Source organism: Martes martes (assembly GCF_963455335.1).
Source record: "Martes martes genome assembly, chromosome: 12".
Taxonomy (NCBI): Eukaryota; Metazoa; Chordata; class Mammalia; order Carnivora; family Mustelidae; genus Martes; species Martes martes.
The window spans coordinates 91,012,215-91,035,088 of record NC_137900.1 but is presented as its reverse complement, the minus strand read 5'-3'; the positions used below and the strand labels follow the sequence as shown (position 1 = coordinate 91,035,088).

Here is a 22,874-nt window from a genome sequence, read left to right as displayed (position 1 = left end):
GCCCTCACCGCAGCATCACTGTGGCTGCCCCCTTCCTGCCCCCGCACGTGCGGAAGACTTCCAGAGCACAGGCCATCCTCTGCCTAGCGCGCAACTGCTACAGTCAGTCATGGTTAAAGCCCAGGAACGATCACTGAGGACACAGGTCAGCCCATTACCACTCAGCTTAGGGTTCTGGGAGGGTGAGACTCAGAAACAATTTACTGCTCCTTAACAACGGTCAGCTACCCTAATGTCAATAAACCACTGCTGTAGTCTCCGCATCAAGCTCTACGGGGGACAAAAACTCATCTCTGCCACCGCCCCATTGGCTGTTCAATTCTTCCGAGTCCTCTCTGCTCCTTAACATGCTCTGCAGGCCGTGCCGTTTGTGCTCGGAAGGAAGGCTCTGATCCGCCGGGTGACACGCTAATGCCGAGGCTGGAGAGCACACGCCTGCCGGAGTCGGAGAGCCGATGCTGCTCACGTAAGGACCAGGGGCTTTAAGAACCTTGCCTGGCCAGCAACACGTTCAAAACGCAGCTGTCAAATAAAGCTTTCTAGACAAGTGGAGTTTTCCTTTTTAAAGTGCCACATAATAAACCACCCACAGTGAAATCATTTCACACGTGCCCTTACAGCTACGGACTCTTTTCTGAAAGAACCATGTCTGGTCTGGATCTTGAGAGGCGAGGACATGCAGAAGGAACAATAGGCTTTCATAGGCACCCCGTCCTCTTTTTGTCTGTCTCGCTCTCCCCTCATTCATACACACGCACGGACACGTGTGGTATAAATAATTCCTTGTTTTTTCTTACAGGACAGTCGGCGTGAACGTGTCTCCCCCTGCTGGAATCAAGCCTGGTTCAATTTATAACAGACACTACTAGCAGCCTCAGACTTTTGTGGCTGTATTAAACTGGAAACAACATCCCCCCGATGCTATCCTCTTCTATTCCTTGACTTTAATTTAAAAATCTTCCATCTTTTTTTTGGAAACGTCTGCCATTTACGGAGTAAAATAAAATGAACCCTGATCAATGAGGGGAAAGCAACACCGAGTGAAGACTGAGTTCTGGCCTTATCTATTGGGAGGGTGATGGGCCAGCCGAGCTCTCCTCACGGGGACTGACCGGCCTGGCCCAGATGCACACAAGGGCCTGGCCGGTACAGGGGGAGGTTGAGAGGGGGGGCTTCTGAGTTACACAGACCAAGCCCTGCCACCGCATGGCCATGCTTAGTTACTCACAAGCCAGGTAAGGGAGGTTTCTCGGAACGTCCCCTTCTAGTCCACAAACGGGGAGAAGAGCTGCACCCGCCTCGCGGGCAGGACTCCACGAGCGGGACCCACTACTGTAATGAAGACAGTCATCTCTGTCCCTGCGATCAGGCTAAATACAGTGCTTATATGAGACAGGCTGGGTCTTTAGTTAACACTGCTTTTTGGTTTTGTGTCTCAAAGACACACATTCTCTGGACCCAGGATCTCACGGGTGTTTTCCGTCCAGCTTCAGCCTTTCTGCTCGCTGGCCTCCCGGCCAGCATAGGCATTTCACAGCACTAACCAAGAACAGCGCTCGTGTCACTGGTGCTGCACAGCCCTGAGTGCAGCAGGGACCCCAGCAGGGACCACAGTCCCGGAGCAGGGTCCACAGAGAGCTCAGTTTCCACACCTGCCCCTGGTTCTCAACCAAATGCGAGGTGAGCAAGGTCAGCACCACAGTGAAGGGCCGTCCCACAGCCCGCAGAGACGGGGTGGAGCTCCTGAGCCAGGACGAGGAAGGGGGTTCACCAACCAGGTGCACGAGAAACCACCTCCCACAGAACCCCCGCACCCTGGTCCTCACACACACAGGTGTACCTAGCTCACAGCCAGAACAAGCGAGCGACATGATGACAGTGCGCTTTGAGATGTGCCGCCTCTCTCCCTGTGCACAGCCCCCTCGGGGAGCCAGAGAGCCAGAGCACGTGACTGTCCAGTGCTGCCACAGAGCCCTTCCTTCTCTGCTCATTTCTGGAGCTCTCTAACAGGACCAGTTTCCTGGGGGAAATACAGCAAACAAAAGCCAAACCCAAACAGATCGTGTAGGCAAGGACAGGGTCACCAGGGTGCTGTGTCAGCACTGCTGGTCGAGTGCAAACTGGTACCTGCTCCTCGATCTAGCGTACCCTGGGGAGCTGACCACTACGACAGTCCCCACATATCCAGCAAGAAGATCCCCGTGGCGTGGTCTGTAATAGCGAAGTGTGAGGAAGAACACAAACGTGCGCCGGAGGCTGGTTTACGTGAGACACACCTGTGCACGAACAAGACCGCCTTATGTGTACTGACGAGGAATGACTGCACGTACGCGGGCACCAGAAGGCACGGGCCGTGTCGACAGCACGCCATTTCACAGGGGGAAAAAAGAACTTATAAACTAACTTTTGGAATACAGACCATCTGAAATGTGGGGCTTTCTTTACTGGACAGCTGGTTCTCTTAGGCACGTCCTGCCTGTGATACCGATAATACACAGGTAAAGGTAAGCCTAGGACCCGCTGAATTATGTCAGAAGTCAAACCAGCAGTTCTCTTCAGGAGGTTTTTGGTTTAATTCCAGTTTCCCACCCATAGAGGGCAGCCTCGGGCACGCCTGTTTCCCTGTCTCTTCTGGTCTCAGGCCCTGAGGGTACAGGACCCAATGCGGCCTGGTGGATCACTACGGAGCACGGGTTAAAGCAGGGCTTTGCTGCCTCCTGGGCCGCCTCAAGAGGGGTCAGCAACACAAAACAGGTGGCAGAGGGGGAAGGAGACAACGGAGTCTCAGGTGCCCAGTTGGGTCCTGGAGAGAAGGGGAGATCCAGCTGCAGCTTGAGGGCAAGTGAGTGTGGGCAGGGAAGGGGATTTCTAGGACTCGTAACTGTGGTTTGCGTATTTTTCATGGTGTGTGAGGAATAAGCAGCAGAGTGACAATTAAGGAAAGAGGAAAGGAGCTGGGCTTTGAGGCAGGATGCCTGGGCCAGTTCCCCTGCCTCCCTCCAGTGCAGTTTCTTCAAGCCTGAAGCGGTGACCACAGGAGGACCCTTCCCTTACGGTGGTTGAAAGGATTAAATGAGAGGCTACAGATGGAGTCTCCGACCCTTCCGGGCACGTAGCAAGAGCTCAATAAAGATGAGCCATTACTGTCATTTAGAACCCAAAGTTCTCAACGTCTCCAGTGGAGACAAATGCCCAAAATAGTGACACTAATCTTATTTGACAAGTGGGAAACCTACTGTAGAGATGTGCTTTGTGCAGGGGAGGCAAAAAAAAAAAATGGGTTATTTATTTAGCATTTGCTTCGTACCGTATGTTGGGTTGACATACATCTCTAGAATATGATGCATTTCCTTTTCCCTAATTAGCTATCAGCAGAGGTGACGACTCCCAGAAATCCATGCAATTAGACTCTGTAATTTTTCCCCCCAACTATGGGACCATAAAGTAATAAAGCTCTTGGGGAAAACCATTAAAAGTATAGTAAAAGTTTAATAATACAACATTAGAGAAATAAATTCTAACATGCACACAACTTCCAAATAATTCGGATTCACTGGTATAAGAAAGCCACCACCGCCAGTGACCTCCAGGAGGGATCCCTCCTCCGGAATGGCCATCTTTAGTTGCTCAGGAAACAATACCACAGTATCTGCTGCTGGGCTGTTTCCCCCACATTTCAAGCTGTGCAAACTCTCACTCTTTCTAAAGCTTTTAGACACACCTTTCCTGGATGGAAACCTAGTGTATTTTGTGCTTCTATTGTTTCTTGTTTCATTTTTGCAAACACTGGCAAATGTGTGGGTATTGCCTGGGCCTTTAACAGTTTCTCAAGCTGGTCAAGACCCAGTGCCAAATTGAGACGCTGGAGCATGAGCACATGCCTCTCTCCCCGGCCTCACCTGGTCTGGCGGAGGTGGGGCAATGGCTGTTTCGTTTTTTCTAGGGCTCGCCAATGTAGCCATCTTTGTGAAGTGCAAATCCAATCATCAGTGCATCAAACCCCCCAATGCACCCCACTGTCCCCCGGATAACATCCCAGCTCCTCAGCCGGTTCAAAGCCTCTGCGACAGCGCAGGCTCTTCACCCTCCGCCTCTGTCCAGGTCTCTGCTCCCCCGGCCAACTCCTGTTCCTCCCTTACGGCACCAACTCGTGGTTTCCTTCGTGCTCTCTCCCCGCCAAGTAGAGCTCACCAGTAACTCCCCCCGCCAACCTTATTCCCAGGTGGTGTGAGAGCACCCCGCTCCTGCCTCTAATCTGGCACCTATCACACCACACCGTGGTTACTGTCATAGCGCCTATTTCTCCTCCTAGCGACACTGTTCCACTACCTCGACTAGCCTGAAGGAAAGAAGTCGATTTTCACAATCTCAGGGTTAAGCCCAAGGTCAGACAAACAGAAGAAAGGAACTCAATAAATGTTTATTGTGTATTTAAAAAATCATATCTGGAAAGTATCCAGGAATCCTCAAGGTGATCCCAAACCACGTCACCCCCACTCTGCAACCTACAAGTGTCAGTCCTGCCCAAAGGACTGATCTAAGGGGACAGAATCAATAACAGTGCCAGGAAGCAAAAGGCACCCTTGGTTTCTAGAACTAAAGAGTACAATCCTTTCTCTGAAGAGTCACTTTATATCAGCCAGAACCCATAATTCCCACTTTACTGTGCCCCTGAGTAAAGGCAGTAGGGAAGTAACAGAAGCCCTAAAAGGCAAGTGATGCGGCTCCAGGGGTCTCCAAGTGTGCGCCCCACGGACTCCACAGAAGTGTGTGCACACACTTGGATCCCTTCCTCCCAGTCATGGATGTTTCCATTCTTTTTCTTGTCCAGTGGCTACAGGACTGCCTCCTCTCTCAGTCCCTGTGCACGTGTCAGTGTGATCATTCCTTTAAAGCAAGCGAAAATAGCGTAGGTCAACACTAGGGGACGCTCTGGCCACAGGTAAAAGCTCAGCTCACATGTGGCAGGCAGAGACAGCTGCAAGCAAAACCTGTGCTTGGCCTCTTCAAGATTTCAAAGGACTTCAAATCCGCCAGAAAACTACAAACCCCACGCTTGAGTGGAGAGGGCGCTTGAGTGGAGAGGGCGCAAAGTCCTAGTTAACAAGAATGACCCGCCGGTACCTGAGTCAGTAGGGAGCCCTGACGCTTCGTTCAGGCCTTTCCACACCTCCATTTCCAGAGGCCTGCACTCACACCACACAGAACTGGACCCCGCTAGGAACACCCAATGCTCCTGCCTTTCACATCTGCCGACAAAAATCCACAGAACAGTCAAATGCGTTGTGGTTAAATCCCCTTCTTTCAAAACTTGGGTTTTTTTCCTCCTCTTAACTCTCAATAGGAAGTGATCCAAATGCCACACAGAGAGAACGGAAACCCACGGCTTTAAAAGAATCTTGCCGTATAATGAAAACACTTCTCCAAATGACTCATCTTTTTACACCAAAAACCACAGCCCTTCTCGGGTCTCACTGTATGTGGAGGCACATGGACGGAGTTGGGGAGAGGGGCTGAACCCAGCTGAAGAAAGGCCCACAGAGGCACTTCCTGGGCACCGGTTACCCCCCTCAGGCCTGAGCGCAGGGGTAGGCCACCCAGAGAGCCGCACGCGGGCAACGGTGGGCTGGATCCAGCCGCAGCAGGCCCAGGCCTACCTTCAAGGTCTTCACGGCCACCGTCAGGCTGTATTTCTTCCACACGCCTTCGTACACCTCCCCGTACTGGCCTCCACCCAGCTTGTGCTTCATGGTGATGTCCGTGCGCTCCATCTCCCACTTGTCGTAGTTGGGGGACACGCCGTAGATGGTGGGCTTGTTGCGCTTGGGGGCCGGGTAATGGAGAGTGGTGATGAGCCCGTCGGCCACAGTCGAGTGATGATGAACCAACTCAGCCAAAGCGTTGAAGCGGCTCTCTGAGGAGACGTAGAGCTGAGGGAAACAGGGACAGCTTTCAGCCCGCAGACTGCACACAAACCCAAACAACTCTGATAAACCAGCTCTGCTGAGCCTGTCAGTGCACAGCAACATCTCAGATAGACGGCTCTCCACGCAGGACGCAGTGTGCAGAAAACCACCCATGTTGTGTTTCTCACACATGCTGTAATTCACTTGCTAAAGCAGAAGGTGTAACAAAATGCCTCAGGGCCTTTGCATCTGCTGCTCCCTCTGCCTGAAATCCTCCAGCCACCTAATCACCACATGCCTGGTTCTCTCTTACCATCCTGAGCCCAGCATAAATGTCATTGTCACTGCAGTCACCTGACCTGGTCATCACCCAGCACTAGTCATCATATCGCCTCTCTTACTTCTCTGCATTGTACTTATCCTGCTTATTTGGTTGATTACCTATTGTCAACACCTCCTAGAATGTCAGCTTCATGAGAGCAGAGCCCTAAGTTGTTTTAATACTGTGTCCCCAATGGGGAGAATAAGAAATACATAGCACGTAATAGGTATTCAATAAACAGTCGGTGATTAAATTAATGAAGAATAGAACTTAGTACCTATTTGCTGATTAAAAAAGAAAGTAATTTTTAAAAAAATAATTATGCTTATTACCTAAACCTCTAATTATTATTTATAATTATATAATTATTCAGAACTACACAGTCATCAGAGATGGAAATCGCTAAACAAAACATAAATCTTCTCATTCTCACATCCTCAATTTGGGCTAAAAAGCATCAGCGGTCCAGACTTGTCAACCCCAGCTGAATGCCCCTGTGGGATGCCCCTGTCCGTCAGCATGCTGCAGGGATGAGTGTGGGGGGCAGGGGACTAGAGGGCCGCATAAGGGCCGCACAGCCTCCTCTACTGTGGGGACGTCAGGAAAGGGGCTTTCAGACATCAGCGCAAGTGAGCCTCCCTCTGAGATCTACAGTGAGCGTGATCCTATGCACGGAGCTCATCCACCTGTCATTCTCGTTGGATGCACCAGGAAAGGAGGAAGGGACAGGAGCAGGCTGACAGGCTGACAGAAAGCAAGCGTGGACGGGGACAGTTATTTTTTTCTTTTTTGGTTTGTTTCAGTGAGGTGGTGAGGGAATGCTTCCTTTGCAAAAAACAATTCCACATTAAAATCCAAACAGGACATCAGGCTCCAGGTGGACAGCAAGTTAATTGAACCTACTAGCTCACGAAGGGCAGCCAGCAACTGCGGAAGGTGGGGGGCGACATTAAAAATGACGACTCCACTAATAATACATTATATGTTAATAAAAAAATTAAAAAAAAAATGACGACTCCAGGGGCTCAGTGGGTTATGCCTCTGCCTTTGGCTCAGGTCATGATCTCAGGGCCCTGGGATCGAGCCCCACATCCTGCTCTCTGATCAGCAGGGAGCCTGCTTCCCCCCGCCCCCCCGACCCCGCCTGCCTCTCTATCTACTTGCGATCTGTCAAATAAATAAAATCTTTAAAAAAAAAATGACGACTTGGGTGCCGGGGTGGCTCAGTTATTAAGTGTCTGCTTTTGGCTCAGGTCATGATCCCAGCATCCTGGGACCGAGCCCTGACTGGGCTCCCTGCTGGGTGGGAAGCCTGCTTCTCCCTCTCCCAGTTCCTCTGCTTGTATTTCCTCTCTCACTGTGTTTCTCTCTGTCAAATAAATACACAAAATCCTTTAAAAAAAAAAAAAAAGTTAAAAATCACAACTTGCCCTGACTACTGAGATAGAGGAGGATGCAGGTTTGGAACAGCGGTGATGTGTGGGGCAGGAGGGAGAAAAAGGAACAGGACTAGCTGTACTAGAGCTGTAGCTGTCGTCTCTCCATTACTGAAAAACAGAAAAAGGAAGAAAAAGCCTGAAACACACAGCAGGGTTGGTTATGGAAGGCTCCATCAATTCCTGTATGTTTGTAATAATAGCTAATTAAAATATTTTAAAAGAAGAAAATATTAACAAATACATGAGTCGATCCCATTTATAACCCTCAAGAAAGTAAACAGAATTCTTTCTTTCTTTTTTAATTTTTTGCTTAGGGAGATAACATAAACAGATTTTTAAAACTCAGGCAAGGGAATAGCAAACTTTGACTTAGAGTTTTGTAATTTACAATCTTTTTTTTTTTTTAAGATTATTTATTTGAGAGAACACATGCGTGCACACAAGCAGGGGGAGCGGCAGAGGGAGAGGGAAAAGCAGGACCCTGAGATCATGACTTGGGCTGAAGGCAGACGCTTAACCAACTGAGCCACCCAGGCGCCCCTGTAATTTACAATCTTCTGGTTGCAATCCTACTAAAAGAAAATTCTGAGCAACCCAAGAATTGTCCAGAAGGATCCCACAGCTCTGGGGACTTGTCCCTCTGCAAGATGGTGCCCTTCAGTGGCAGGACCTTCCAGAGGGAGGGGAAGGCCCACTGGCAGGCCCCACTCACACCTCGGAGCACCTTAGTCTAAGTGACCTGCTCTAGGACAGCTAATCAGTTTCACCTACGGCCCAGAAGAGCGCCCAGAGGTGCTGGGGGAGGCGGGGAGCAGAACTCAGCGTCACTAAGCCTGCACTTTGCCTGATGTCCACACACTGATATAAAGGGCACTCCTGTAGGTGGGCATCGGTGACACAAGTGCAGTTCACAGAGAAGACCAAGTGGGATGTGGGGACAGCCCCTGATCCCGCCCCTCTCTGGAAGTCTGTCAGTCGTCCAGTTACTTCACTGCGGATGCCAAGTGTTCCCTGCCCTCTTCTTTTGGGGGAGCTCAGCTGCCACTGTTTCTGCTGCCATGGAGCGCAGAGAAGAGAGTGGAGCCTCTCCCAAAGGGCACTCCCTGGGATGAGAGCACCCCTTGCCCCTCGGACATCACTGGCATAGTGTGGGGCTCCTGGGACTGGTCACCCGAGCAAGGCTCATTACCTACTTCTCCCCGTCAGCGTGAAAGGAGTGCTCCCAACCCAAGGACCAAGTTCCTTCCCTCGCACAGAATGCTGACGGCTCCGCCTAGCCCTAGTTTATGCAGAATTTGTTCTTGGTCTCGTCTGACTCCCTCCCGGGCCCTCCTGTTAAGAGATTTCAGAGTTGTGGGAGGTTTCACTGAGCGGATCTACTTTATCCTTCCCAGTAATTAAATTTATAGACCCTGTGACTTAGTTCATCTTTCAACATAAAATTTACATCCCAACACTTGTTAAATATTAAAACTACTCTCCCTTCTCAATGCACCGCACGGCCACCTTCTAATAGTCAGGTCTGCTGGCTTCCTTCTGATTAGTTCTGAGTTTTGAGCATTTTGCTAGTGAACTGGGGAATCCGCGTCACGAATTCCTGGCATGTTCCGAGAAGAAAGTGAAATTAGCATTATGAATGGCATGTCATTATGCTATGTACCTGGTTATATAAACACTCTGGGTGCTCAGCCAGGACTGGGCCTCCTCGGGATCATGCAGGAACCCCAAAGATAGGGCTTGTCAAAGAAACTCACCAGAAACAGCTTTCTTCCTGACAGCCAGATTTACCAGCTTATCAGTGCTCAGACCGGTGCCCCCTTTAGCTGCCTCAGACCCCAGAGTTCCACCCTGGATGTACTACTGGTTACAGGCTGCTGGGCCAGGAAGCAACATTATTACCCTGAGAGTGTAGGAGCAGTGCAGGAGGGCAGGACTTAATAATTAATAATTAAGCAGTACTTAATAATGCTCAAAGTCTCCTCCACAAGGGAAGGTCAGCCATGTTTCAGCAGACTTTTCACTGGGATGCCTGCACCTGCCAAACCACTGTCAGGGTGGGTAAATCTTAAAAATTCAAGATGTTATACAGTTGGCCTATCCTGCCAACTCTGCTAAAGCTGAAGCCCAAATTCCACTCCTGTCAACCTGACCCTGTCACTTCAGCAGACCGTGAAAACGAATGTCACCTGGGAACCTCTTCGAAGAAAAGCAAAGACTCTATCACGGGGTATAAGGAACTGTGGAACTTGACAGTGGCCTCCCACAAAAGTAAATAAAGTGTAGACACAAATAACCAGAAAAACTAAAAATGATTCAGGCAGCGGGTGGTGGAGGAAAATCAGCCTTTAATTCCACTGCGCTGGCAGAAGATGGTGAACTTGGAGAGAGCACTGAGAACGACGATCACATCCCAGGGGATGGGGAGGTTTTCCAGACTATGGAGACTCCTTGGAGCAGCGACGGCTCAATTTGGTAATGGCCCCTGTGACAGTCCGGCTCGAAGCTCCCCGAGCCCTGGGCCGACTGAGCGGCTGTAATTGCCGCAGAAGCTCAGGGACACAACAACAGAGGTACATCAGGGCCAGGAGGGTGGAGGCAGCAAGAAATCTTTTGGGGCCTTAGAGAAGAATCTTCTAAATTCAGTTGTTTTCTAAAGATTAGCTATTTGAAAAATAAGCATTAAGCTTATGCAACCCCAGCCTGTCCCTCCTACCAACCTTAAGTTTTCCCCTTAGAAATCCAAAAAGGATTGCATCAAGGCTCTGCTATGCAAGCTTTTCTCAGCGCCGAGCCACACTGTCTCATGCGTTGCTGTAGTACCTCCCCCAATACCTCAGATACTGCTCTGCTCATTCCAGGAATATGATCCCACCCAACACAGCCCCTCGAGTGCAGCCCTCACAGAGAGGCGCCTCTGCAGATGGCCGGAACTGATAACCCTGCGGGCTGAGACGTCTCCAGGTGCTCGGACAGCTGAAGGGAGAGTCTGCCAGGGAGGGTGGGAGAGAAGGAGGCAGCAGGCCTAGGACACTTGGATGAGTTGCCCAGTGGTGGATACTGCCCGATCAAATGAGTTCCCTGTGCTCCCCTGGCACATACCAGCTTTTCTCGAATTCTGTGAATCATGCAGCCCACATGCAGGCCTTGCTCTGTCCCTCTGAGTGCTATTCTGGACCGACCCCCGGCTAATGAGTTGTCAAACTAGATCATGCCTGCCTGAATCTGTTCCTAGGATGCTGGTTAAACAACTCCAGGGAAAAGAAACCATTACCCTGTTCAGTACAAACCTCAACTGATGACCGCGGTGCGGCACGGTTTGCCTTGGATAAGCAGCACAGATGGGAAGCAAGCTGTCAGCTCCAGGAAATCACCTCCCTCATGGGCGGTGTGTTCTGGTGTTCTGATTCACGAGAGAGGAACCCTTGTGGGCTGAAGGCAAGGTTTCAAAGGGCCCCCCACCCTGGAGTATGTCCTGCAGAATGGAACGACCTAGCTCCACATCTGGGAGAAGAACGAGGACCCGAAAGGCAAGCTGGAAAGGCTGATCTCTAGTCACACATCAGCAAGTGGCCATGCTGGGTACAAAGACCTCTGCCATCATGGAAAGCACTAGATATTAGCACAAAGGACTTTGGCCAGAAGACTTTGAGACATGCGGAAAAACAACAAGAGAAGAACATTAAAAAGAGAGATGTATGTACATTTGTGTGGTACAAATGAATGTTTGAGGATAGCCATAAAAATATTAAAAGGACTACCAGGAGGGAACCAGCCCTATCACACATTAAAACATATACAACTGTAACAAGAAGAAGTCTGATATTGGAAGAGAACAGAGAGTACATCAACAGATCTCCGTGCGTAAGTAAATTTGGTGTATTTAGATCTGCACAAAAATATGATTTAGTAAATGGCATGGGGATCCCTCAACACATGACGCATGTACATTAAAAACATAATGAGACCATCTTTACCAATCAGTGACAGAGGCTTCCACGAGCCTGACAGCACTGCTGAGGTGAGAGGAGACGCACTGCTGAGGTGAGAGGAGACGCACTGCTGAGGTGAGAGGAGACAGCACTGCTGAGGTGAGAGGAGACGCACTGCTGTTTCTCCTGGAAGCTCCATTTCTCACCAGCAACAGGGTGAGTAAACACATCTGAACAATTTCTACAGAAGGTAAGCTGATGACATCTACACAAATTTTAAACGCACAAAACCTTCCATCAGTTCTAGCACCTTATCTTGCATACACTTACACTGTACACAAAGGGTGTACAACACGTTCCAAGTGCAGGTCATGACCCACATATGTACATGACCTGCCTGCCATATGCCAATTTGGTATATTTCAAAATTGCAGGAAAAGATAAATTTAGTAAATGGCACAGAGATCCCTCAAAACATGACACATGTACATTCAACATGATGGAAATTTGTACACACGTACATATGTCTCTGAAATGTGTACATGTATGTGTGTCTAGAGAAGTATATTTAGTGGATTCTGACCTCAACTTTTTTAAAAAACGAGACAGAACGGAAGGGAATACGAAATATCAGAGTGCATTACATACAGCGAGGGTGAGGAAGGCTTCCAGAACCTTTTGTTACTAGTGTGAGTACTAGATGCTGATGTAAATGCTTTTATACAGTCTGCCAAGATTATTTTTTTTAATGGTTTGAAAGCCACCTCAGAGCAGCGTTGTTTGTAACAGCAAAAGATTGGAAAGAACCTAAAAGTCGACCCACAGGGCACTGCTTCAATAAATGATAGTCCATCCACATGAGTAGTCATTAATAAGAATGAGGCAGCTCTACACGTGCTACCGTAAAGCAATCTTCAGCGAATGTTACTGGGTGGGAAAAGTAAGATCCAAATAGTGTGAAGTCTGCATCATTTGTGTTTTTTTAAAAAATGTAAGTACAGGGATGCCCGGGTGGCTCAGTCGGTTAAGCATCCGCCTTAAGCTCAGACTGTGATCCCAGGGTTGTGGGATGGAGTCCTGCATCGGGCTCCTTGCTCGGTGGGGAGCCTGCTTCTCCCTCTGCCTGCTCTGCCTGCAGCCCTTCCTGCTTGTACATTCTCTTGCTCTGACAAGTAAATAAATAAAATCTTAAAAAAAAAAAAGTATAGATATATATATATATCTATATAAAAGCATATACATACACTGGGGTACTCTGAAAGAAACTGGTCACAGGGGTTGCCTCTGGGAAGGGGAGTGGAATTAGGAGACAGATTCTCACTGTAATCTCTCTTTTTTTTTTAAACCATGTGCACACATCACATATTAATTAAAAAAATACATCCACCATCTAGAGCTTGCCCAATAATCTACCCATCTCCACCCTGGATGATGGCACGGTATGGCAAGGTGGACAGTGGGTCCAAGCCTAGCTCCATCAGTCGCACATTAGGTGATTCTGGGCAAAAAACCTCCTCCCATTTAAGTCCCCAACTCCTTAATGCAAAAATGCAGATCACAGTGATCTCCACCCTGAGGACCGAAGTGAGGTTTAAATGAGAGGATGCCTGAAAAATGTGCCAGTCACCAGGAGGAACCTGAAAAATGTTAAACCTTCCTTTTCCTTCATGGACTCTTGAGCATTGTTCATATAAAGATCACAATAAAACTGTATATTTGGGGCACCTGGGTGGCTCAGTTGTTAAGTGTCTGCCTTCAGCTCAGGTCATGATCCCAGGGTCCTGGGATCGAGCCTCAAATCGGGCTCCCTGCTCAGTGGGGAGCCCGCTGCTCCCTCTCCCACTCCCCCTGCTTCTCTTCCCTCTCCCTCTCAAATAAATAAATAAAATCTTTAAAAATAAAAAATTTTAAAAATTAGAAAATAAAACTGTACATTCAACGCATCTACAAAACTACAGTTTGGGTTTGGAAATCTACTGGTACAATGGGGATCTCATTTGTGTTTAAAAACTGTGCATATGTATGTACGTAATCGCACGCAGGCACACACAGATGTGGATTTACGGGAAGAACGGCATGTACCATGCTTATTTTGGGGAAGTGCTATTAAGGTGGGTCTTTTACTTTAAAAATATCCACTTATTAACCCACTGAGCCACCCAGGCGCCCCTAAAAATATCCATTTATTATTCCAATTTTATTATTATTGCATTGAAGATGAATTATGATCACAGTAAGTGATTTTTTAAAAAGGAAGAATCCTAATTTAAAAAGTATGTCCAAAACCTAGCAGGAACTCCCATCTTACAAAACAGCTAGCAACAAAACTCCAGCAGGACAGGCAGAGAGCCACGCCAGGCCCCTGGACTTGTAACATCACGTGATCGGTCCTCAACAGAGTGTCCTTCCTAGGCTAATGGAGTGATGCCGGCTGTCTACCTGAAGATGCTTCCTTCAAGCATCTTCCCGTTTGAGAGTTGTGATAGCTTCTCAACTGCAGCGTCAGGAGCCCTGGGTCTTCCCGGCCAAAGGTTAACACCCCCAGCCCAGCAGCTCCCCCGATTAGGGCCCCCTACCTTGCCATCGGAAGCAGTGTTGATTCTGTAGTGGTACACCCTCCCTTCGTATCTCAGCGAGATGGACCTCTGGCCAGGACTGCTCTCGCTCTCCCGGACCAAGAAGCTGCCGTTGATCCCGCTGCTCAGCAGGTACTCAGCTGCGTTGCGGGACACGGGCCCGTGGTACCAGGAATGTTTCTCCAGACTGTTGACTGGTGTGATGTAGTTGCTTGGGACCCACCCTTGGCCATTTTTGGTTTGGGCTTCACACCACTCCCCATTGTGATTGTAGCCTAAAACCCGGAGCTTTTCACCTTAGAAGAAGAGAATCAAATCAGACATCAGCTTTATAAAAGCTGGCTTCGTTCATTCCCATTTATTCGTACAGGATTACTAACAATCTCCAAATCCCTACACACCTACTTCCCTTTAACAAATCCACATAAATAAATGCATTTATAAGTGTACAGAAGAGTAAACTTTATAGATGAAGCTTCCTATTGGCACTGAATATAAATACAGAGCCCTCAGTTCTCGTAAATCTATTACGTTTAGTCAAGTGTTCTGTTCCTAACATAGTGAAGTTTCTTATGGAAAAAAAAAATACTTTTTCTTAAAAAAAAAAAAAAAGAAGGCATTTTCAGTGCTTGGTCCAGGCGTTCTTTTCACTATGATGCTCTGTTTTTCTAAGACTATTGTACAGGAGCTCTTCGCGGTAAGAAAAAGTGGCTCTCTTATAAAGACGCTAGGTGTTTCTTTTTTTTTTTTTTGATGTCTCTGCATTCTGATCTTTAAAGCTACTCTTTCACTAGGCAAAGGGGTAGCTAGTCAAGCCACAGTTCCCTCTGATTTCTGTCTCTTGCAAGCACCAGCAGTGGTCCACAGCCCTTTTACCTTTAGTTATACTTAGGGTGTTGTCCCCACTGGCCACAAAATCATACAGTGCAACGAAAAGGTTTGGGTCATTTTCACTGGGGCCAGCAAGAAGGTTTTCCTTGGAGTTCCAACGAGCTGCTTCGCTGAGACCTTGGGGCTCAAAGTCAGATGCTACTGGCCTCTGAAGGGCTTCTGGAAGACAAAGGGGAAATAGAAGAAACAGGAAGAATAGGGGAAAAAAGTTAGTTTTATTCTGAGAAACAAAAAAAGTCTGTTTCCATCATTATACATTTCTAATTTATTTTATTTCTCAACATCTACGTGTAATAATAAGAAAGGCGGTAAAATAAAAATGGACTCTTCCTTTCCCAAATCTTCTGAAAAATATTATTTTTATTCCAAGGTGGGAATCACTGTTTCCAAACAGGTTCAGCTTTTTAAATTCATTAATTCAAAGTGAACTCAGTAAAAACTGGAAATAGTCTGTCCTCATACGTCTCTGCCACTGCTTACATGTAACAGAAGTTTCTCTAAAACATTTAAAAACATGTCAAAGTTAATACGTGCACATAATTTAAAAAAATCAAATAAGACAGAAATGCTTATAATGAAGGACAAACACCCTCTACGCTAATCTCCCCTACACCCAGAGGCCAACAGCTGTGCTTTCCCGAGCCAACCTCTACCAGTTACCTTCGCATTTTCACTAACAGACCTGCATAGACTTTATTTCTTGTTCTCCAGCTATAGACAGTGTCTCTCAGCTGTTTCCTTCTCGAGGTAAGAGTAGTCTCATCCCACCCTTCCTTCCAGCTCTCTCGCCCCTCTCAAATATGGCCTTTGTTACATGTCTTTTACTTTGTGAAAACTAGTAAGTTTCTTCCACTCTGTAATAACAAAGTCCTTCATGTTTCGCATGTAGGTAAGTGGTAAAAGCTGAACACCAATCAACGTTTCTTATATTAAGAACATGTGGCTAATGTTCACTACTGGGTCAAATAGTTCATTTTTTTCCCCTGAAGTTTCTTCTTCCTTTTTTTTTCTTGAACTATGCTCAACCATACTAGAATTTCTGTGATATACACGTGAGCTTCTTTTAGCCAGCAAATGTACTCCAAGAAGGTCTTTTTTTTTTTTTTTTAAGATTTTATTTATTTATTTGAGACAGAGAGAGCGAGTGAGCAGGTGCACATGAGCAGAGGGAGGGGCAGAAGGAGAGCGACAAGCAGACTCCGTGCTAAGCACAACCCCAGGATCATGACCTGAGCCACAATCAAGAGTGGGCCACAAAACCGAATGAGTCACCCAGTTGCCCTTAGACAGAGTCTTAGAAAGTGATAAGTAGGTCTTTATAGTCACAGGATATTATGGATTGAAAGCTAAATGCTCATTTAAGGAAACTACAATAAGCAATCAAACTTTATTTATAAAAGGAGGAAAGGGGGAAATTCTAATCTTCCCAAATGGTAAGAAACTTATTTAGGGGTGCCTGGGTGACTCGGTTGAGTGTCCAACTCGGTTACAGCCCAGGTCATGATCTCAGGGTGGGGGATCAAGCCCCGCATTAGACTCTGCGCACGGCAGACTCTCCCTCTCCCGTTGCCCCTCCCCCGGCTGCACTCAATCTCTCTCTCTAAAATGAATGAATCTTTAAAAAAAATGAAAATTTTAAAAGGTATTTAAATTTTCCCTCTTTATGGATTTAGAGAACTCCCAAACATCTTTTTTTGGGCAATGATACCTGTCTCAGGGATGGGCCTGATTCTGCAGTATTCACTTCTCAGAAAAACAAAAACAAAAAAACCAAACCACTGGAGACACCTAAGACATCTGAGGAATGAGGCTAACCTCCAGAAACACAACTGGAGAACTTTCAGAAATTGGCATTCTTTAAAATATCTCTTTGGAATAAACTAGTACAACATAAATAACGAGGGTCCTTTTTTTAAAAAGATTTTTTTAATTTATTTTTTAAAAGATTTTATTTATTTATCTGAGAGACTGACAGTGAGAGAAAGCACGAGAGGGGAGAAGGTCAGAGGGAGAAGCAGACTCCCCACGGAGCTGGGAGACCTATGCAGGACTTGATTCTGGGACTCCGGGATCAAGACCCGAGCCGAATGCAGTCGCCCAACGAACTGAGCCACCCAGGCACTCTTGAAAGATTTTTTAGAAAATTTATTTGAGACAGAACGAGAGAGAGAGAGAGAGAACCTTAACCGGGGGGCTGGGGGGCATGCGTGGAGCAGAGGCGGAGGGGGAAAGGCAGTCTCCTCACTGAGCAAGGAGCCCAATGCAGGGTTCTATCTCAGGACCCTGAGATCATGACTGGAGCCAAAGGCAGACGCTTAACCAACTGAGCCACGCAGGCACCCTACCAAGGGTCTTTTAATTCTAGCTTTCATACTAGTGACTGAAGTAAACCTTCAGGAATTGTTTTTGCTCAAAGAGTAAATCCCAAATTACGTCATTACTATGTTTGGTAACCTCACTGTATGAATCATAAGGGCAAAGAGAAATTCAGGGGAGAGGATCTGCAACACTGTCACTTCCTAGAGTGTGAGCCTTCGTGATGGGTCAGGCATCGCTCTTCCGAGTATCTTACACGGGATCTAAAAACACACCTAGCACCATCACGATCAGGGACTGATCAGTTAACCAAATAAAGCCAGTTAAGGCGAAGAACTTTTTTTTTTTTTTATTTAATTAAAATGTGTGATCTACCATCCCCGCCTGAATGTGTGTGGGTCTGCTGGCCCTGACTGCAGGGGCAGGGCCTGCCCTCTCGCAGGTGGGGAGGTGCTGAGTGTCAGAGCTCGTTCCCACCACCGGCTTCCAGCTTTGGTTGCCTGCAGGCCAAGTAAGGGAAGACTTGGATTTTTAAGCTCTGTGACCCCACCACAGTCCCTTCCAAATGCTCCCTGCTGGCTCACTCACACCTGGTCCCACAGCAATGTTAAAAATCACCTGCCCGTCTAAGGCATCCATCTGAATACGATAGAAACTGTTCTCTTTTTACACCTTTTACTCTTTAAGATTTTTTTTTTAATCTATTTATTTGACAGACAGAGAGAGATCACAAGTAAACAGAGAGGCAGGCAGAGGGAGGGGGAAGCAGGCTCCCTGCTCAGCAGAGAGCCAGATGTGGGGCTCGATCCCAGGACCCTGAGATCATGATCTGAGCCGAAGGCAGAGACCCAACCCACTGAACCACCCAGGTGCCCCTACACCTTTTACTCTTTTCACTGGTTTCATACTAAGTAAATAAGACAAGTGTAACTGAAGATCTGGAGAGAAATGTAACTAACTGGCTCTTGGAGTGGCTGGAGCAGTGAGTGGCAGAGGATGGTGGTAGGCCCTGAGCACCGGAGAGGCGGGTTTTACAGGAAGTGGAGCATGCTGGCGGGTCAAAAGTCTTCTATTGTCATTATATTAAGTAACACCATTAGACCGAGGATTCTTAACATAAAAGAACTCTTGCATATCGACAGAAAAAGATACATCCCTCCACTATGGAAAAAGGAACCAAAACCATGAATGAGCAATTCACAGAAAATTTAAATTATCTCCGAACTTAGAAATTAGAAAGCATGTTAGCCCTGGCTAGTAATCAAAGAAATGCAAATTATTCATCAAATAGGCAGGTACATTTTCTTGAGGCTAAGTCAGTGTAAGACTTCAGTGAAACAGGGAGCCTGCTTCTCCCTCTCTTTCTCTGCCTACTTGTGATCTCTGTCTGTCAAAAAAAAAAAAAAAAAAGACTTCATTTATTTATTTGACAGAGAGAGAGAGAGATCACAAGTAGGCAGTAAGGCAGGCAGAGAGAGAGAGGGAAGCAGGCTCCCCGCTGAGCAGAGAGCCCGATGCGGGGCTTGATCCCAGGACCCTGAGCCGAAGGCAGTACCCTACCCACTGAGCCACCCAGGCATCCTCATTCAAAATATTATTAGAAACGGCAGCTATTGGCTTGGGAACATACACATAATAATGCATTGTTTAAGTGCTCATATTACAACCTGTTATATACAGTATGATCCCAATTTCGTAAAAAAACAAACAAAAAAAACCCTGAAAAAAGTACAGAAGGAACCGCACCAAAATGTGAACAGTACTTATTAACATGGGGTGGTGGGACCACAAACATTTAAAAATCTCCTTTACTCTCTTCTATATTATGGCCTACTTCTCACAATATATGGGGACTGTTTTTATAATTCAGAAAACAATTACAAAAATAGAGAAACTGCCGTCACAAATAGGAGCCGGCTGGCACTTCCCTAATTGATAATCTAACGTGAAAAAGAACCCTGGGGGAGTAGGAGCCTCGAGCTGTCCTGAAAAAACATTTGCACGCTTCCCTCTGGAGTCCCGACCTCGTGGCCATGAGCACACAACTCTGGCAGACCCGGCCCACACAGGAAATTAAACCAAAGTCATGAATACAGAAAAGCTTTTCTTCTCCAGTGCCATTTGACCTCTTCTATCAAACATTCTGCAGCATCTGGATTTGATCAAAGTTACATAATCAGGGAAGTGGCCTGGAAAACACCTGGACTAGGCAGAAGGCCGATACTCGCCCGGGGTGCCCGCGGATTTGAAGTCTGGGATGAGGAGGGACTGTCCCTAACATGGAGATGGCTGCTGGGAACTTCATGAGAGGGGATGAGCCCTTTGTCAGGAAGGAAAGGGCCTCCCACTGTTTTTTTGATTCAGCAGGACATCAGGAAATCAAAAGCAGTCTCTCGACTTTCCTCTCCAGTTCTTGCTCCATTCCACAAATTAATGGCCAAAGCCCAAAGGGAAGTATTGCTCATGCATACCTCTGGATCGAGACGCTGAAGTGTGGCCACAGCCCAACACCAAAACCTTCCAGTCAAGTCCCAGTCCAGGCTGATGTCAAAATTGACTCACAATGTATAAATGCCAAGTTCCTTGCTTCATTTCATATTGAACTATGCTCGTCAACCTTAAAAATGATCACAGCTTACAAGGCCAACACTGCAGAATGTTCTTCAGCCTTCCTGGCTTCATGCAGGGACTTTCTGCCAGGCCTGAGGTCAGGAAGTTAGACCCCTGAAGAGGACCCAAGGCTTCATTCAAAAGGGAGGCCCCAAAACAGCTCCCCTCTTCTGCTCTTCCGGTGGATCTTTTGGTTACTGTTAAGTCTTGGGAGAGAAATTTCAGCATCTGCTATTATTCTTACCTTTTTTAGTGAACATTTTCTGCTTCATCCTTTCTGAGTCATACTTTAAGTCTTACTTAAGATTTGTATCTTCAAAAGTGCCTCTCACCCCTTTTAAGACCCCCTTGTTATTATTTTACTATACTGTTCATCAGAAGGCTTCCATTCACCCATAAAACTCAGGCAAAGTCATTATTAATTAGCCAGTTGAGTACCAAGAATGGGGATAGCTTTAAAACACACACACAGGGGTGCCCGGGTGGCTCAGTGGGTTAAAGCCTCTGCCTTTGGCTCAGGTCATAATCCCAGGGTCCTAGGAACAAGCCTCACATCGGGCTCTCTGCTCAGCGGGGAGCCTGCTTCCCCCTCTCTCTCTGCCTGACTCTCGGCCTACTTGTGATCTCTCTCTCTGTCAAATAAATAAACAAAATCTTAAAAACACACACACACACACACACACACACACACACACAGCCTCCAGGGACGCCTGGGTGGCTCAGTCGGTTAAGCACCTGGCTTAGGCTCAGGTCAGGATCTCAGGATGGAGCCCCTCATCAGCCTCATGTTGGGATCTCTGCTCAGTAGGGAGTCTGCTTCTCCTTCTCCCTCTCAAATAAATAAATAAAATCTAAAAAAATAAAATTAAATTAAAAAGCCTCCAGAAAGCTACAGCTTTAACCAGGAGAATATCAAACTGTTTAAAAATCCAGTAAAAATAATGCCACAAAATTCACTGGGCCCATGTGTGTTGAACCTACTTCAATGGTACTCTAAAATAGCCTGGGTCTTTAAGGTACAATTTAAAGACAGTTTTATGTGAAAGTAACCTTTTCTTAATTTAAAGTTGTGTGTCACTTGATCAGAAATGTTCACGAAAGACTCTCTGATACGGCCTATCTGATCTAGACTTCCAGGGGCTGCCCCTGAGCCCCTTCCGTGGGCCAACAGAGAGAGAGGTATAACGTCCCTGAACTGCAGGACCCTGAGGCTACTTCATAGTCCCAAGGGGAGGGGAGATTTCACCTCCAGGAAAAACAGCCCTGGGGAGCTTCCCCGCTTCCTGCAGGTGCTCCTGCCCCCATCCCCTCCGCAGCCCGAACTGTACGGATGGCCCTTCACGGTCGGCCCTTCACGGTCGGGGAGGGGAGAGGGCAGGGTGCGTCGGGAATGATAAATATTCCCCTTACTTTAGCTAGATTTCAATTACTTAAACGCTTGTTGCTTTATTCTTATTTCCTTTGTGGGCCTTTCACTATTACCCTCCAGTTCCAGGCATCTCTGTAATTCAGAAATCTATAAAACAGATCCCTCAAAACAGAGGGAAGGCTTCATGTTTTATTTCAGACTCAGTTCCAACGGATGAGATCATGCTCGGACTATTCTCAAGTCAGTATACAACAGTCTCACACAACTTCTTATAAGATGAGCTTAGAGGAAAAGTATTATTTCCCACAATCTGAACTCGATGAAAATCATTTTATCTACATTCTACATGGTCCTTTATTTTGTAATTTACACTCTCACCCAGAGCGGTTAAAATTGTTTAAAAAACGAGCCTAGCTGAATACAGCCTTGGCCTTAACTTCACACTTAACAAATTTTGCCAGCACCTCAAATACTGTGTTATCTGCTGGGGAGCAGGGGTAGGCGAGGTGGTAATGATGCAAAGAATCACCACATGGCCTCTGCTCCTTGTGGGAAGAACACAGCTAATGAAAACTAACACGGCCTTGACAGTGGAAGTCAAACAGAAGACAGGCACTGCCCTGTGGATTAATTTATAGGAACACAGACACTGAGGGCAAGGAGCTGTGAAGGGACCAGATCACTGGCATCAGGAAGGATGTGGATCCTGAACAAGATCCTTAGCAAGGGAAGCAGGACTATGACAGGCATCCAAGGCCAGCCGGCATACTGAGGCTACTAAGGGAGGGGTTTTCATCTGTGCTGAGCTGTGGCCCCTCTGGTGAGGTCTGGTACGCCTGAGAAGTCTGCAAATGCCCAGAATATAGAGGATTGCAAAAGAGCACAACTGTACTGAACTAGTCCTCAAAATCTTTCCAAAAAATTATTTGTGATACAGCGCTTCCTTATTAATGCATTAAATATATGGTTCTTTTAAAAAAAAAAGATTTTATTTATTTATTTGGCAGAGAGAGACACACAGTAAGAGAGGGAACACAAGCAGGGGGAGTGGGAGAGGGAGAAGCAGGCTTCCTGCCGAGCAGGGAGCCCAATGCAGGGCTTGATCCCAGGACCCTGGGATCATGACCTGCGCTGAAGGCAGATGCTTAATGACTGAGCCACCCAGGTGCCCTAAATATATGCTTCTTTATTAACACATTAAATAACAAGAACCAGGGGTAACTACTGTCATTTCAAAGTAGTGATATGTTTAAGCAACAATCACAACTGATAGACGACATAGAAATATCTGAGTTCTAACAGTGACAAAGTCACAAGTACCTCTAATATTACTGAGCTTTGTTACCTACATTCTTAAAAAAATGAAACACTAATTTTCAGTTAGAGGTCGGTGAAATAAAGTTCTAATATTTCCCCATCCAAGGACACGGAGCCCCTGAATTCTATCCTAAACCCCAAGAGCGTTCCAGGTTCACAACTCCTACACTACAGACGTAGTTCAGCAAAAACCCCAGTG

The 22,874-nt window shown here is 47.0% G+C and overlaps 1 protein-coding gene across 1 annotated transcript in view; it reads right to left on the bottom strand.

The window, feature by feature from the left end:
* The window catches only part of ABL1 (ABL proto-oncogene 1, non-receptor tyrosine kinase), a 133,713-nt gene that overhangs the window by 15,182 nt on the left and 95,657 nt on the right, over positions 1 to 22,874 (bottom strand). The window contains exons 2-4 of the mRNA XM_080819554.1: positions 15,049 to 15,222; positions 14,173 to 14,468; positions 5,658 to 5,930 (exon numbers count right to left, since the gene is read on the bottom strand). Of these exons, the coding sequence (XP_080675680.1) occupies positions 5,658 to 5,930; positions 14,173 to 14,468; positions 15,049 to 15,222 (743 nt within the window). The remainder of the gene's footprint in view (positions 1 to 5,657; positions 5,931 to 14,172; positions 14,469 to 15,048; positions 15,223 to 22,874) is intronic.